Genomic DNA, 14,479 nt, shown 5'->3' with positions numbered 1-14,479 from the left:
TTTACGTCTCGACTACGTCAGAAGTATTCATTTACTAAAGTTTTATTAAAAAATGTAATTATTACAACTACTTCTATATTCTGTAGGTTGTAATTAGTAGATGTAAACTTCAGCTCTTGTTTTATTTTATAATATGAAATTACTTTTTTGCGAGTTTAGATTGCTATGCAGTTTATATACCATAAGACTGGATCCTCCTTACCTCACAATCCATATTATATTTAATTTTTAATTAATTTCCATAAAATATAAACAAGTATAAAATTGAAATAATCATAGAATTTAATATATTAAAATAATAGTTGTAAGAATTTAATATAATGTATTTGTTTATATTTTGTAGAATGACTACAAGACATTCAGAGCATTTAAATAAATTATAAAATTGACAAAAAAGTTTCACAGGTAGCGATTTTAGAGGTTGTTTAATTAGAATGAAAGTTAGACTGGTTTTTTGATATTAAAATTAAAAAGTGAAATATTCGTAAAAGTTTGTTACCGTACTTATTTCTACTATAGGTTTTTATTTATTGGAGAATGTGGCAAGTGTTATCAAGATTGTAATAAACTATTGTTTACAACCTTCTTGGATTATAAATATTGCAGAAAATATATGAATTCAAGGAAAAAATAAAACTAATTTAATTATCGAATGTATTTATTTTGAACACATTGCCCGTTTCGTTTAACGTAATTACAAATGTATATAATTAATTGAACTTAATTATAAAATGTAAATTAGGGTAAGTCAATGAAGAGGAATCTTGTGATATATACATGTAGTTTTTTATATATGATTGACATTGTAAAAAAAATTAATATTTTTTTTTGACACATTTTTAATTGTGAACTAATTTTAAACAACAGTCATGACAAAGAAAACATTTAAAAAACAAAAACAAATAGTAACATTTAGTCAGTCTTATTATATTTTATCCTATAAGTCCAACAGATTATTATTATTTTTTTGCATATTTACAATAGGTCCTCTGCATCGCATTCTTATAATTATATCTTTGAAATTTAAATATTATTTCCTCAGGTGTAAACACAAAGTAATAAATGTAATAATATAAGTTTAATTTTAATTAATTTATGTGGTTTTAATTAGTCTTTTTTATAACATTAATAATGGAAATAACTATCTGCTTATACTATGGCACAAAAACGCACACTACTATAAAAATATTTGTGCTAGATATGAAACTATACATGGAATGCAAATTGTACATATCAAACTCAATCAGTTTACAAATCCATTCAGTTAATAAATAAATTGTTTTAAAAAAGGCTATTAATGTTATTTCATAGTATAGTACAAAAAATTCTCTAACCTTGTAAAACGAGATTGCTTGATTTTAAAGTAGTGTATAATATCTTAATCAGGAATTGTCAATTTGATAGCAATCTATGTATTTATTATATGTTAGTCATTTAATAACAAGGTTATTTTATAACATAATATATTATGTATACATGTTGATTTGTTATTTGGCTTATGTATATGTCTAAACCTTTAAAAACTAGAGTATTATATTTACTTAATTTTATTTGTATGTTTTTCAATTAAATCTATTATTGTTAAATGAAGTTTTTCTTTAGCCACTTCAATCGCAGACTTATCAGATCCGTTCAACATATTTAAATTCGGATTATAATTCAATAAAATTTTAGATGCACCAATGTTGCCAACTTCACTTGCGTCATGTAATGGTGTGTTGCCAGAAAAATCTATTGCATTTATATCCGCTCCATTATCAAGTAATAAACGAATTACAACAGTTTTATTATTTAAAGCAGCCAAATGTAAAGGTGTTTGACCTTTCTTATTGCAGATATTTATATTGGCTTTGTTGAGTATAAGAATTTTGCATAGTTCATCTAAGCCATATCTTGCGGCAAAATGTAGGGCTGTCAACCCGTTAGTATCAGAAAAGTTGATGTCATAGTCAGACACTGCCTGGTGGGTTTTTTTACAGAGTTGACATTCACAGAGAGGATGGCAAGATGACCTATTTGTTATATTATTTGTATTAATATAATTTTCATACTTAATGTTCATGTAAAAACAAGCAAGTTTAATATCACCATAAGATATTGCTTGAAAAATTCTTTCTATTCTCTTTAAATTTTCTACAGTTTTTGAGACATTATTCAATTCATTATTTTTTACTTTAAGATTTTGCAATTTCATTGTTACAGGATTATCAGTTTTACAATTTAATGTCTTCACATCTGTACTCGTAATGTGGATATATTCATACAGATTAGGTGTACTTGATTTAAGCACTTGTAATATCTTAAAATTATGAGCATAATCAAATGCAGTTTTGTTATTACGGTTTTGTAGCGATGGTTCTGCACCATTTTCTATTAGTAATTTGGCTATGCCTTCATAGCCCCACTTTGAAGCTAAATGTAATGGAGTATTTCCATGTTCGTTTGTACAATTTATTTGAAGTCTTTTTCGACCATGTTCTGCAAAATATATAAGAGCTTTAACGCAATTTATGTGTCCATTATTGACTGCTAAGTGTAATGGAGTATTCTTGTCAATATTTGTCTGATTAATAGATGCTCCAGAATGTAACAATAATAGCAAAGCATTCTGATGTCCCCGAGCTGCAGAATAATGCAAAGATGTGCACTCATTGAGGTCAGTTACATTGACTTTTGCTCCCATGTCAATAAGAATTTCCACTATATTTGCTCTACCATGTATAGATGCGACATGTAACGGAGTTAAGCCATGACTGTCTCTTGATGACACAGTTGGTGAAGTTTTCAGGAGATTCTTTGAAATTTTAGAGCAGCATTTTTTACAACTACATAAAGGATGACAAAGTTTTTGGTATATTTCCAATTCATATCCTTCATCATCATCATCATCATCATCTTCATCATTGTAGTCCTGATTTTCAGCTAACTTTAGGGCACTTTTTTCATTTTGCTGCAGACTTTCTAAATGTTTTTGATTTTTTTCTAACAACATTTGTACTTGTTCAGAATTGTTTGCTTTAATCAGATCAAAGACATATTCCAGGGTTTCCTCTCTGCCATTTGTATCACATGTCGATATTGATTCTGTTAAACTATTTTTTCTCTGATTAATATAATTTAAATTGTCTTCTGTGAGGTTAGTTTCATAATAATAAGATTCTGGATTAGGGGGGCCAGCAAGAGCTCCCGATTGAATATGTTCAATAACAGCTTCTAAGGTAGTTATTAAAAATGCACTTTCATCGCCATCACCATTTCCAACACCACTAAATCGGAATTCTTTCATATATTTAAGTTGGCTATACCAATTAGGTAAACCAGATTTGATAAGTAAAAACACAAAAACAGGTAATAAGTCATCTGCAGTTAACAGCACAATATTATTAGTGTTGTCTGTTTTATTAATGGCATTTAATGCTTGTTTTAAACAAAGAACTTTTTCCAGAACAGTATTATATGTAACAATTTTTGAAAGGATTTGTTTTGCTTTGGGCACAGCGTGATACAACTCCTTTTTAATGTCAAGATCTCGGAGTTGAATGTCACACATGTTTCTTATCTTTTTATTTAAATGGGAGTCCTCATAAGCACATATTGTACAGATTGGCTTGAACAGTGAGTCAAATAATAAATGTTGCATGTAGCATTCAACAGATAATTTTATATTTTCAAGTAAATGTTTGGATACTTTACATTTCTCACGGAGCCTGCGGTTTTGCAAAGTACTTTGAAGACATTGTGTGTACAATTCACTTACCGCATCTCTCAATGGAGCAAGAGCTATAGGCAGGCTTGAATGTTTCTTGAGAAATTGTTGGACATTAAGTTCTATTTGATCTAGTACTTGACGACCTGCTGCTTGTGTCCAGAGCAAGTCAATACAGTCATTTATAGATAAAAGACAATCTTTAGTCACAGCATTATCACCCACATTGGCATTTGGTTCTAGAGGACTTTCCACACACCATACTTTATATTTGATAAAGTCTTCAGTATAGAATGTTTCTTCAAACAATATGTGACTTTGTAGTGGCAAGCCTTTGGTAACTTCGAGTGTAATCACTTTATTGGCAACGGTGACTTGTTTCTCGGTGAGAGTGCTGTAATGTGTTTCAGGTAATTCGTCACTAGGCACTAACACATGAGCACAGAAATCTTCGACGGTGAATACTCGTGTGTTTAAGCTTCCAATACGAGGCACACATATTATCCACGACTGCGATATACAATGTTGAAATAAGTTAGAATATTCATTTTTAAACTCTATAAAGAACGGGTTGTCCGAAATTATTTCATCGTAGGCACCTTCCATAGTAATAGAAAATGATTTGACTCTTTAATCGCTATTTAGCAATGAATGCAAAGGCCATTTAGTACATTAATGCTAATCTGTTTCCTTGAACTTCTTTTATTTATAGAAAGATATGTTCATGTTTTGGAACCGGATTTATTATGCATAACACGGTATAAGCTATTTTATATAAAAAATATTAAATATATTCTTACAGTATACAAAAAAGATGTTTGATAGAAATGCCAAATGCCAAATACACTAAAACTAAAAATGTCAAATGTCACCTATGTCATTTCAACAAAATATAAACAAACGATTATTTATTTCTACTACTATACTTGGCTTTAAAATTTAATTGAGTTTGTTATCTCAACCATACCGATCAATCTCATTCGTGTCTTCTCCATCCTACGTGACATTGGCGAAATAATCTATGCCCTGTGGCACAACTAAAAGCCATTAAACTAAGAATTGAATTGATTATATATTTATTTCAAAAAAAAAAAATCAATAAAATATAATGTAAAAAAATGGCTTTAGCCAAGTTATTATTTCTGAATAGAACTATGCGTGATAATTTTTCCACTTATTAGTTTTAAAACAGGTCTTCTTTTATAACATAAATATATGTAAAGTTTCTTAAGGTTTTTTAATATATTAAGAGAGCTAAATCGTATCGTGAAGGTCGGAAATCAGAGTGCATGACCATTTGGAGTTGTTACGTCTGTTTATACGTTTCAAGTATCTTTGCTAAGAGTCTGTAATTTGAACTTCAACACATCACATAGTACTGCCATTGTAGAATTGTGATCTCGAATAAATTTATTCATAGTATAATTGTACAATGACTTTGATTTTACTTTATAAACATTTTTTTAATATATATTTTCTCAATTTGGATATTTAAAATGTAATAATAATAAAAATAATTAAAAGAATTAAGGATCAGGCTCTGTAGCGACATCTAGTGTAATTTAAGCGTTTTTATGTGGTTTAGACGACACGTCTTGTATATTAGATGGTTCTAGTTTCCATACAAATATTTTTTGCAATCTTTTGTACTTCACTGTCACCCCCATGGCAGTCACACTGGCACCGCGTGAGCATGTTTAGTAAATTATAATAAAAAAGTGTGGACAAAATCTTGAGCCTACACCGAACGATATTTCAAGCGGATACCAAATTATTTTGAGTACAGTTTTAAGAAACCATACTGTATTCTCATTACAATCTCTAGCGTACTTTGCGTGTAGTGTACATGTGCTGTAGAAATAGCTTAAGAGCGAAGAGTTAACTCTGACATTATCAGGAAAAAAAGACAATTCAAAAGGCAATAATTTACGGACTTTATATTTTTACTTGGCATAGTTTTTACTATCTACCCTTGAGGGAAAAAATAGAAAAATATATTTAATCACATGAAAACTTAGTAGTATTTGTCCGGGCAGGAACCTACAATCACTTTTTTCGATTCACGTGTTCTACCCCTGGGGCACATCGGCTATATAAGTATTTTTTCAAATTAAATGGGAATTTTTAGCTTGAAGACTTTTCATTAATCTGATCAACCCAGACTTTTCTGGCCGTGATCTAGGGAAACAAATAACAATCAGTTTCGATATGTCGTATGATCGTTAATTAAAAAAAAATCTTTTCCTCAATACACTATTGTTGACTCATTTGAATCACGTTCCAAGATTCAAGTGAATTTTATACTAAAACCTTCTTGGATTTTTCAAAAGAATCTGAGTCTTAGGTATAGAACCATGAGACGTTAAAATGAATACGGGATAAAGTAAAAAACAACGTAATTTAAATTACTTATTGTTTATTATTTTAAAACATATTTATATTATATGTATATGAAGTTTATCTTTATAACTTATATTTAAATTATATCACAGTAATTATTTTATCCCCGTCCACCTCTTCCACCAAATCCACCAAATCCACGTCCACCAAACCCACCAAAACCGCGGCCGCCAAATCCTCTGCCACCAAATCCCCTACCGCCGAAACCCGGCCTTCCAAATCCAAACCCTCGTCCACCAAAACTAGGTCTTCCGAAACCAAACCCTGGTCTGCCAATTCCAATTCCGATTCCGCCTACAAGTATTGGTAATGGATAAGGGCGAGGGTAATAACCTAAAATATTAAACAAAAATTTAAAATAGAAATTTAAATGTTTCCAAATCTTTTATACCACACATATATACATTAAGGTTTATAAGGCTTTTATTATAAGGAGTTATTGCAACAATTTTTGTTGAAAGGAGCTGATTAAATAAATAATAAGGTTTGCTAAGAATACTGACCGTAGGGATAGTAGCCGAACTGCCTTTTCACTCTAACATTATCTTGATCTGTATTTTGGTTTTAATTTTCCTGTGTATTATCATGCAATATAAGGTTCTCTAACGGATTATTTTTTTCATTTAATTGTAGTTGATCCTCACTTTTTGTTAAAGTGATACATTGGATTATTAATAAAGACATAAGCAAGAGGTGACTGATCTGAAATAATAAGTGTAAGTTGCTTTTAAATACAGAAATAAATAACAATATTCATCATTGTCATACATAAATATTTTTTTTATGAATATTTTTTATTAGTGAAATAGTTAATATAATAATGGAATAGATACAAATCTTATATTAAGTCGTAGCTTAGTTTTGGATTATAATTAAATAAAAAACTTACAGTGATATCCATATTCGTACGTTTTTCAGTATATCTAACACATGAATGATTCACTTATGTAAATGCTCTATTTATATAAATATTAATACTCTCGCGAAGCGACTTGCTAATTGATATGCATCATAAAGATTTTCCCAATTGGAGGTATTGTCCTTCTCAATGATAAATCCCTAGTTTTATTTACACAACACAAACACAGAAGTTTTTGTTTTTTTATTTAAATAATGGCTGATTTTTTTATTTACTCTCTTCCGAGAATATAAGCCATAGACCAATCCGTATTGATAAATGAGGGGACGGTTTTTATGTGATTCCATAAAAAATGCTAAGCCAATGTATATAAAACTTATACCAAGAGATGCAGAGCATTTTTGATAAGGTATTAGTTTCACAATTACATTCTTTTTAAGACTATTGACAAACGTGAATTTCATGTTATTGTAAGAAATAGTTTGATAACAATATAGCAACCTGGTTCTTACGTCATGTTTTTATGCGGAATATCTTTTACGAACTTTTCAGTTTTAGGTTCTTTTATAAAAATATCACACACGACCGCTTCGCTGAATGTCAACCAAAAGTAAATTGTGTTAAATGGTTTAATAGGAGGTGTAAAATAAAATTATACCCTGTTATATTTACACTAGTTAAAAAACACGAATGTTTTCGAAAAGTGTTCACATATTTATTTTTATTTTAGGGTCAACGATTTCGTTTGTAAACTATTACAAATTTCAATTTTTTGCGCCATGGACTCGAAAAGTTCTATTGATATATACCTAATGAGAAAAGGTCTTTTATATAGTTGAACTAAAGGTGTTTTATTTGAAAATGAGGGCGCGCGAAGGAAAGAGCAGCAGCTTTTAAAGGCAGCCTTTTGTTCGTCCATTCCTTGCGACGAACTTTCAGCTCCGCGAGTGCATTTCTATGATGTGCATAAGCGCTATTTAAGTTTATGACTTGAAAGTCATAAACTTCGTTCTAAAGAGAAACGTAGAAATGTTCAAGAGTTTTCGTGCGTTTATTAACTCCGCTATATACATTTCACAAATATTGTGATATTTCTTAACGAGAGAAAAGCGTTCACCTTAAAAAGTTTTGTATGCTCTCGTATTTAATATAATAAAGTTATAATAACATATTATATAGTATTTATATATTTCTGAATCATATGTATAATATCAGGCCTTCCCATCGGCTTAACCGGCATTGATAGTTACTGCTCCGTCCTAGTGGATCGTAGCAAATAAATTCATTACCTTTAACAAGTATTAATTGTAATTAATTAAATAAATAGTTGTTTTACTTTTCATTCCATTTAAACGTCTACGAGATGAATCGTAGCGTCAAATTAAGCACATGTTAACTCAATGCTTGCCCAGAATTCAATCTTCAGTTAAGATAAAAAAATGTTGTTCACTGAACATGTTTATAAACATTAAGAATTTCTTAATATAAAAAAGTTGGTTTTCAATATTTAAATATTATTAAGTTTTCGTAACCGAAAGCGAATATGTAGTGAGAAATTCGTCCCGAATAAATCTGATAATCTGATTTTCTTATATTCTTAAATTAATTAATCTATTCTTAAAACAGCTTCATTATCTAGTATAAAACAAAGTCGCTTACCGCTGTCTGTCCCTATGTATGGTTAGATCTTTAAAATTACAGATCGGATTTTGAGGCGGTTTTTATTAATAGATATATTGATTCAAGGGAAGGTTTATATGCACAATATAGTAGAGAAACACGGATAATTTTAGAGGTTTCTGAAGTGATATCCTAAATAAACACATTTTTTGCGCTTACATTGCAAACGCTGGCTGAACCCAACGATATAGATCAAAATAATGTACTACAGTATTGTACACCTTAAAAAAGTCGTCAAAAAAGTCCGCGATGGTATATGTCTATCTAGACAATATAAAACGCAGGGACATTGCGGTTTATATTGTCTAATGACTGAAAAACTGTGAAAGTTGTAAGACATTCTGTAATATATTTGCTATACTGCTGTATGTACTATTTACTATCAAAGCCTTTGTTCTCTAAATGGTGGTATTTTCATCTCTGTAACATTACCAGTAGCACAATATGCTTGATAACTGATATGGTTTAGACTACTCAATCGATCGTTTCGATTTCCTCTTGTATTGTTTCAGATATTGCACCTAAAGTGTCTATGTAATTGTACCTACACGTATGACCTATGAGGTCTTTCCGTGCATCTTATCAAGAGTTTTGAAACCGCTCCGTATCCTTAATTTTTAACAAGTGCTTAGAAACTTGTAAATTTTCTGATTTATTAAACCGTATTAAATTATTACCTATTTTTAAAAATGGAAACAAAAGTGATCTGTGCAGTTATAGACCATTTCGATACGTCCGTCGTTAAGCAAAATATTTAGTAAATTATGTTAAATGAAGTTCTGGTTCACTTTAGCATTAATGCTATTTTACATAGTGAACAATTCGGCTTTACTAAGATTCGATGAACAATTGATACTGGTACTACATAGACATGTACATATAGCATACTTGGGAGAAATTACAGTATGCTATAATCGTATTTTGTGATTTATCCAAATTTTACCTATAATATGAGTCCTTCAACCTTCAAGTCTAGAGTGAATAGGTGTCTTCTAGGCAAGCGCTCTCCACCTTAGTCTATATCATCACTTTCCATCAGGTGTGATAACAGTCAAGTTTAATTATTTATTAAAATCTCGGAGCTCAAGACTCCTTTCCTTCGATGTTATTCATAAAGTAGGTATTCTTACAGTTGCTTCACAATATTTTTATAAAAATATTATATATATTCACAACAATATATAGATCTTTTTAAAATAAACTTGCCAATTATTTTATAGACACAAGGAGGAAAGGTAAACTAACACATAGTTTCCAACTTCGTAAAGTTAATACAATATCTGTAATAAGATTCAGCTATTTTTAACTTAGATTATTCAAAAATTTTCTCTTGTCAAAAAAACAATGGTAACTAAGGCATATTACTCAATACAAGATTAAATATAAAAAATATATTGTACTCTATTAACATAATCTATAATTATAATGATAGAAAAGGGTGACTGAATTTCAAGCCGGATCTTCTCGGTAGAATCTACTTTCAGAACCGGTGGTAGCTTTACATTTAATTCAATACTGTAGTATGATGGTTCAACTTTTATGTGTTTACTTGAATGAAGAGTACTTTGATTTTGTTATAGTATATATAATCAAACAATTACGTAGACAGATATCTACGAGATGTATTTTATTCGCTTTTGTCGCTTCACTATAGTTTACCTGCATGTCCTGATCCTTATTCCGCTCGAGAAAAGCCGGAACAAAATATATATATTCTTGTAAAAATATATATATAATCAAATAGTACTCGCTTTATGACCCTGAACTTTACAAATCAGATCTCTATAATTTTATTTTGTAGTTAAAGGTATAATATAAAAATGTTTTATTTTATAAATAATAAATATCTGTATATATTTTTTTAGTTTTAAATTAAATTCGAGTCGAGGTGGTTCAGTAGATTGAATGCGTAGATGTACTGAGTTCGCGCGTTCCAATTCGAGCAGGTAATTCTTTTAATGTGCATAATTTGTGTTTATAATTCATCTCGTATTCGGCGGTAAAGGTAAACATTGTAAGAAAAACTACGTTCGAGTTATTTCAAAGAAATTCGGCAACATGTGTCTCCAATCCGTGTTGGAGCAGTGTGGTAGAATTATCTCCAAACTTTCTCCTCAAAGGTATATGTGGATTTAGCCCAACAGTTGGTGATTAAGAGGTTGTTAATTTACGCGGTGAAGCTAAACATCCGTTGAATAAGCGTGCTAAAATAAGCTTCAAATCTTCTCCTTCAGAGTATAGACGGCCTTTACCCTTTACTGCAGAAGATCATTTACGTGCAGCTACTAACATATTAAATTAATTTTAGAGTTATTAGGAATGTTTTAGAGCATAAAATTTAAAAGAAATTAAAAAGCAATTAAAAAAAAAGATCGAGGCAGATTTCATTTGCTGATTTGTAAATCAAACAATTCTTTGGTGAAATTGTTGAAATGGAAAATGTATTAATGCAATACTTCTAATAAATAAATTAGAACATATTTTTTGAATAAAACAACGGCCTATATTAATACGTAACAGTGTTTCATTTTATAATTCGCTGTTCACATAAATGTTTCACTGAACGCGAGCCGGAATATGAAGTGGTTAATTTGAATTCCATCTCGAACGCCTCCCGGACTGTTCCCGACTGGCCCGGGCGTTCCGGATGTGCCACTTTTTATATTCACTTTTTGCTCACTTCCTCTCAGAATGCATAAGTGGACTGTTTTATACGGGCGAAGTCTGAATGCCACGAGAAATAGGGTAATTTTTATTAACGAAGAGACGTTTTCGTGTACGAAATACAATGGCGTTATACATGTTCGTGGATAAAGATTTCTGAAATGTTTCATACAATAATAATTGTTTTTCTTTTACATATAATAGGGACTTTAATTTGACTGTGTTAAAAGTAAACATATCGTAAGCTATTTTTTACTAACATTAGCAATGCGAAACTTAGTCTCGTCCGAACGAATAGACTCAATTAAAATTAGACTGATATTCAGTATAGGTCATATTATGTAACGGAATTACTAAAATAAAAAGAAATGTTAAATTTTTAATTTACGTGAAGCACAGCAGGGTTCCACTAGTTGTCACGGTAGCATGTCCAAGCGTGATGACTCTCTTAGTGACGGTAGGTACCGCTGTTTTTTTAGTGGGTTTTTCCAATTTGCGTGGTGGAAACGCGTAAGAGCGTTTTTCAAGCGAGAAAAAAAGGGTTACATTAGTTATTTAGGTTATTATATACTATCGGCCCGTCCCGGCTTCGCACGAGTGGATATAAGATTTTTTTTATATTTTTACCTTTTATAATGTTATTTTTTTTTTAAATGCAATGTGTACCACATTATCTATTTGTACTTACGATCCGAATTTATTCATCGTTTTTTTTTATCTAAGTAACGTAATTAATCTTAAGGGAGATAGATTTTTTTATTTTTTATTTCTATGATTTATTAAATTCGTAATATCTATTGAATAGATTAGCCGATTTGAACAATTCAATTCAATATATATGAATTGAAACAGTCTTGAAAACAATATGATTTATTTGGATAAGGATTTAAACAGAAGTCTGAATAACGTGGTCTAATTTCGGATAGTATTTCTATTAACTTTTAAATTATTAATCGAGAAATAAAGGATTTTATTTGTGCTCAATTCTAATCATATGGTTTATCTTATTGGTTTTATTAATTATTATTTATTATATAATAGTTTAAAAAATGTATTATATTTCTTTAATTATTATTATGTCTAATTCATATTTTCAATAATTACATTGTGTAATATGATAATGCATGGTGAGACTACCTGTAAATAGTAGAACTTTTGCCTGGATAATTTTGAAATGTAATTCTTTGTTTTGGATGTGATATTGTATCTAACGTTGGTTGTCCTAATGAAAATAAAATAAAATGTAAAAAGTGGTTATTGTGACGTAACGATAACAGTTGGACATATGGTATCGGGTATTTTTTTGTAAATATTGACATGTTCTTTAATATTGTAGAACATACTTTTGTTCTATCAATAGTTTCCGCAGCGCATGCGACGAAAGTCTTTTTTTACACGTTGGGTTACGTTACTTAAGTTTTAGTAAGGATCCCTAATCTTTTCTAGCAATAAATATAGCCTATGTTACTCTGAGTAAATGTAGCTTTCAAATGGTGAAAGAATTTTTGAAATCGGCATAGTAGTTTTTGAGTTTATTCATTACAAACATGCACACACACAAAACAATATTTTCCTCTTTATAATAGTAGTGTAGATTTGTTAAAACTTTGTGTTATAAAATATATGATTAGTAAGTATATAGATGGAGAGGTTAAGTTATATAAAAATGTACGGAAGGTGGCCGGTAGAACATGGATGAGAAGGACTGAAGATCGGGCTCAGTGGCGCGCCTTAGGGGAAAGCTACGTCCAGCAGTGGAATAATACAGGATGATCATGATGATGATGATGATATAAAAATGTGTCTTCCACTGTAATGGGTAATGATCACACTTCGTACAGTAAACAAATAAAAATGACTTGTCCTGCGGAAAACTGAAGATGTGATGAACGAAACATCGAATTGAATACTTAAAATAGCTCCTATTATAATTACATTTGATATAAATTATTATAATGTACCATTGCCACGTTAAGATTTTTTAATTTTACTGTAATTCTTCATTATAATATTTGTCAACGGTTAATCCTTAATCGCAAACTTTAGCTAGGGTAACATAACACCCACTCACACTTAAATCGACTCGTTGTATGCAAACAAAATAACCGCTTCAAAAATATCACAAACACCATTGAAGAGTCCTCGTGACATTACTCACTATTGTTTGTGAAGATTTGCCTGCCGTGTCATCACACCCGCTGCAACAATGTACCATTTCCTCAAGTGTCACTCAACGGTGAATAGACCCCATTATGAACAGCGGCCCCGCGAATGTAGCTATCGTTACAAAGAAAATGGAATTGAATATTTATAAAGAGTAATAATTCTTTCAAAAAAATAATGTTCTTGTGTTTTGTTATCGTAAGAATAAAAAAGTGTGATAAATATGATCTGCTATTAAATATATTCGCGTGACGCTACATATTTTTCTTGTCATAATAAATTTCGCAAAATAATGCTAAAATCATATAGAATTTTTTTTTGTTAATATCTAAGACTGATTGTCACTCGTGGTTTCGCTGCCGTTTTACGGGGTGGTTGACAGGCTTCAGGCATAAAAAAAGTAGCCTTTGTCCATCATTGGAGATCAAGCTTGCTTCGTTATAAATTTTATCAAATTCGGTTTAGTGGTTTGACCGTGAAAGAGCATCAAACAGAAAGACAGTCAGACAGGGTTACTTTTGTATTTATAATATTTGTATATAAGTATGAATAACATATATATTTTTGGTTAATAAACAATACAAATGACAAAGAATCTGGTTACAAGGAACAACGGTAGTACTCATTGAGCAGAATTTTAGTTATCTAATTTAGATTTTAATTTTTGCTGACGTTTTCAGAAAACATACAAAAAATCGTCATTTAAAACATGTGACTATCTACAACTGTTCTAAGTAATTTATTTCAAGGCTTGATTCGATGTAGTTATTTTAACACTATTCTGAATGCTTAAAATCGGCGGCGGCTGTTCCTTATTCTTTATTCAGAATGCGTTCTTTGTGACAAAGCAACATCTTTGCTACGTCTGCGGCAGACATAGAACAAGATGAAAAATACTCCGCCTTTTAACTTGAATTTTAAGCTATGGCTGGTTTAACTGCATGGCTTTTGTGTGATATCCTTTGTGTAATATTGTAAGGATTAACGGCATCGTATTTTTAACTTTA

General features: G+C 30.4%; 1 protein-coding gene and 1 long non-coding RNA gene across 2 annotated transcripts; both read right to left on the bottom strand.

The window, feature by feature from the left end:
• Positions 1 to 640: 640 nt before the first annotated feature.
• LOC113395155 (ankyrin repeat domain-containing protein 27-like) lies at positions 641 to 4,467 on the bottom strand. The gene has a single exon (XM_026632717.2). It carries the CDS (start codon positions 4,310 to 4,312, stop codon positions 1,538 to 1,540), a length of 2,775 nt encoding a protein of 924 aa, XP_026488502.2. The 5' UTR covers positions 4,313 to 4,467; the 3' UTR covers positions 641 to 1,537.
• Positions 4,468 to 6,158: 1,691 nt separating this feature from the next.
• LOC113395156 (uncharacterized) lies at positions 6,159 to 7,043 on the bottom strand. Its single transcript, XR_010309231.1, has 3 exons — positions 6,996 to 7,043; positions 6,610 to 6,808; positions 6,159 to 6,439 (listed from the first exon to the last, which is right to left on the bottom strand). It is a non-coding gene; the product is annotated as an uncharacterized LOC113395156 (long non-coding RNA).
• Positions 7,044 to 14,479: the final 7,436 nt, after the last annotated feature.

The sequence above is a fragment of the Vanessa tameamea genome, chromosome 9 (genome assembly GCF_037043105.1).
Source record: "Vanessa tameamea isolate UH-Manoa-2023 chromosome 9, ilVanTame1 primary haplotype, whole genome shotgun sequence".
Taxonomy (NCBI): Eukaryota; Metazoa; Arthropoda; class Insecta; order Lepidoptera; family Nymphalidae; genus Vanessa; species Vanessa tameamea.
This window is presented reverse-complemented; position numbering and strand designations above follow the sequence as displayed.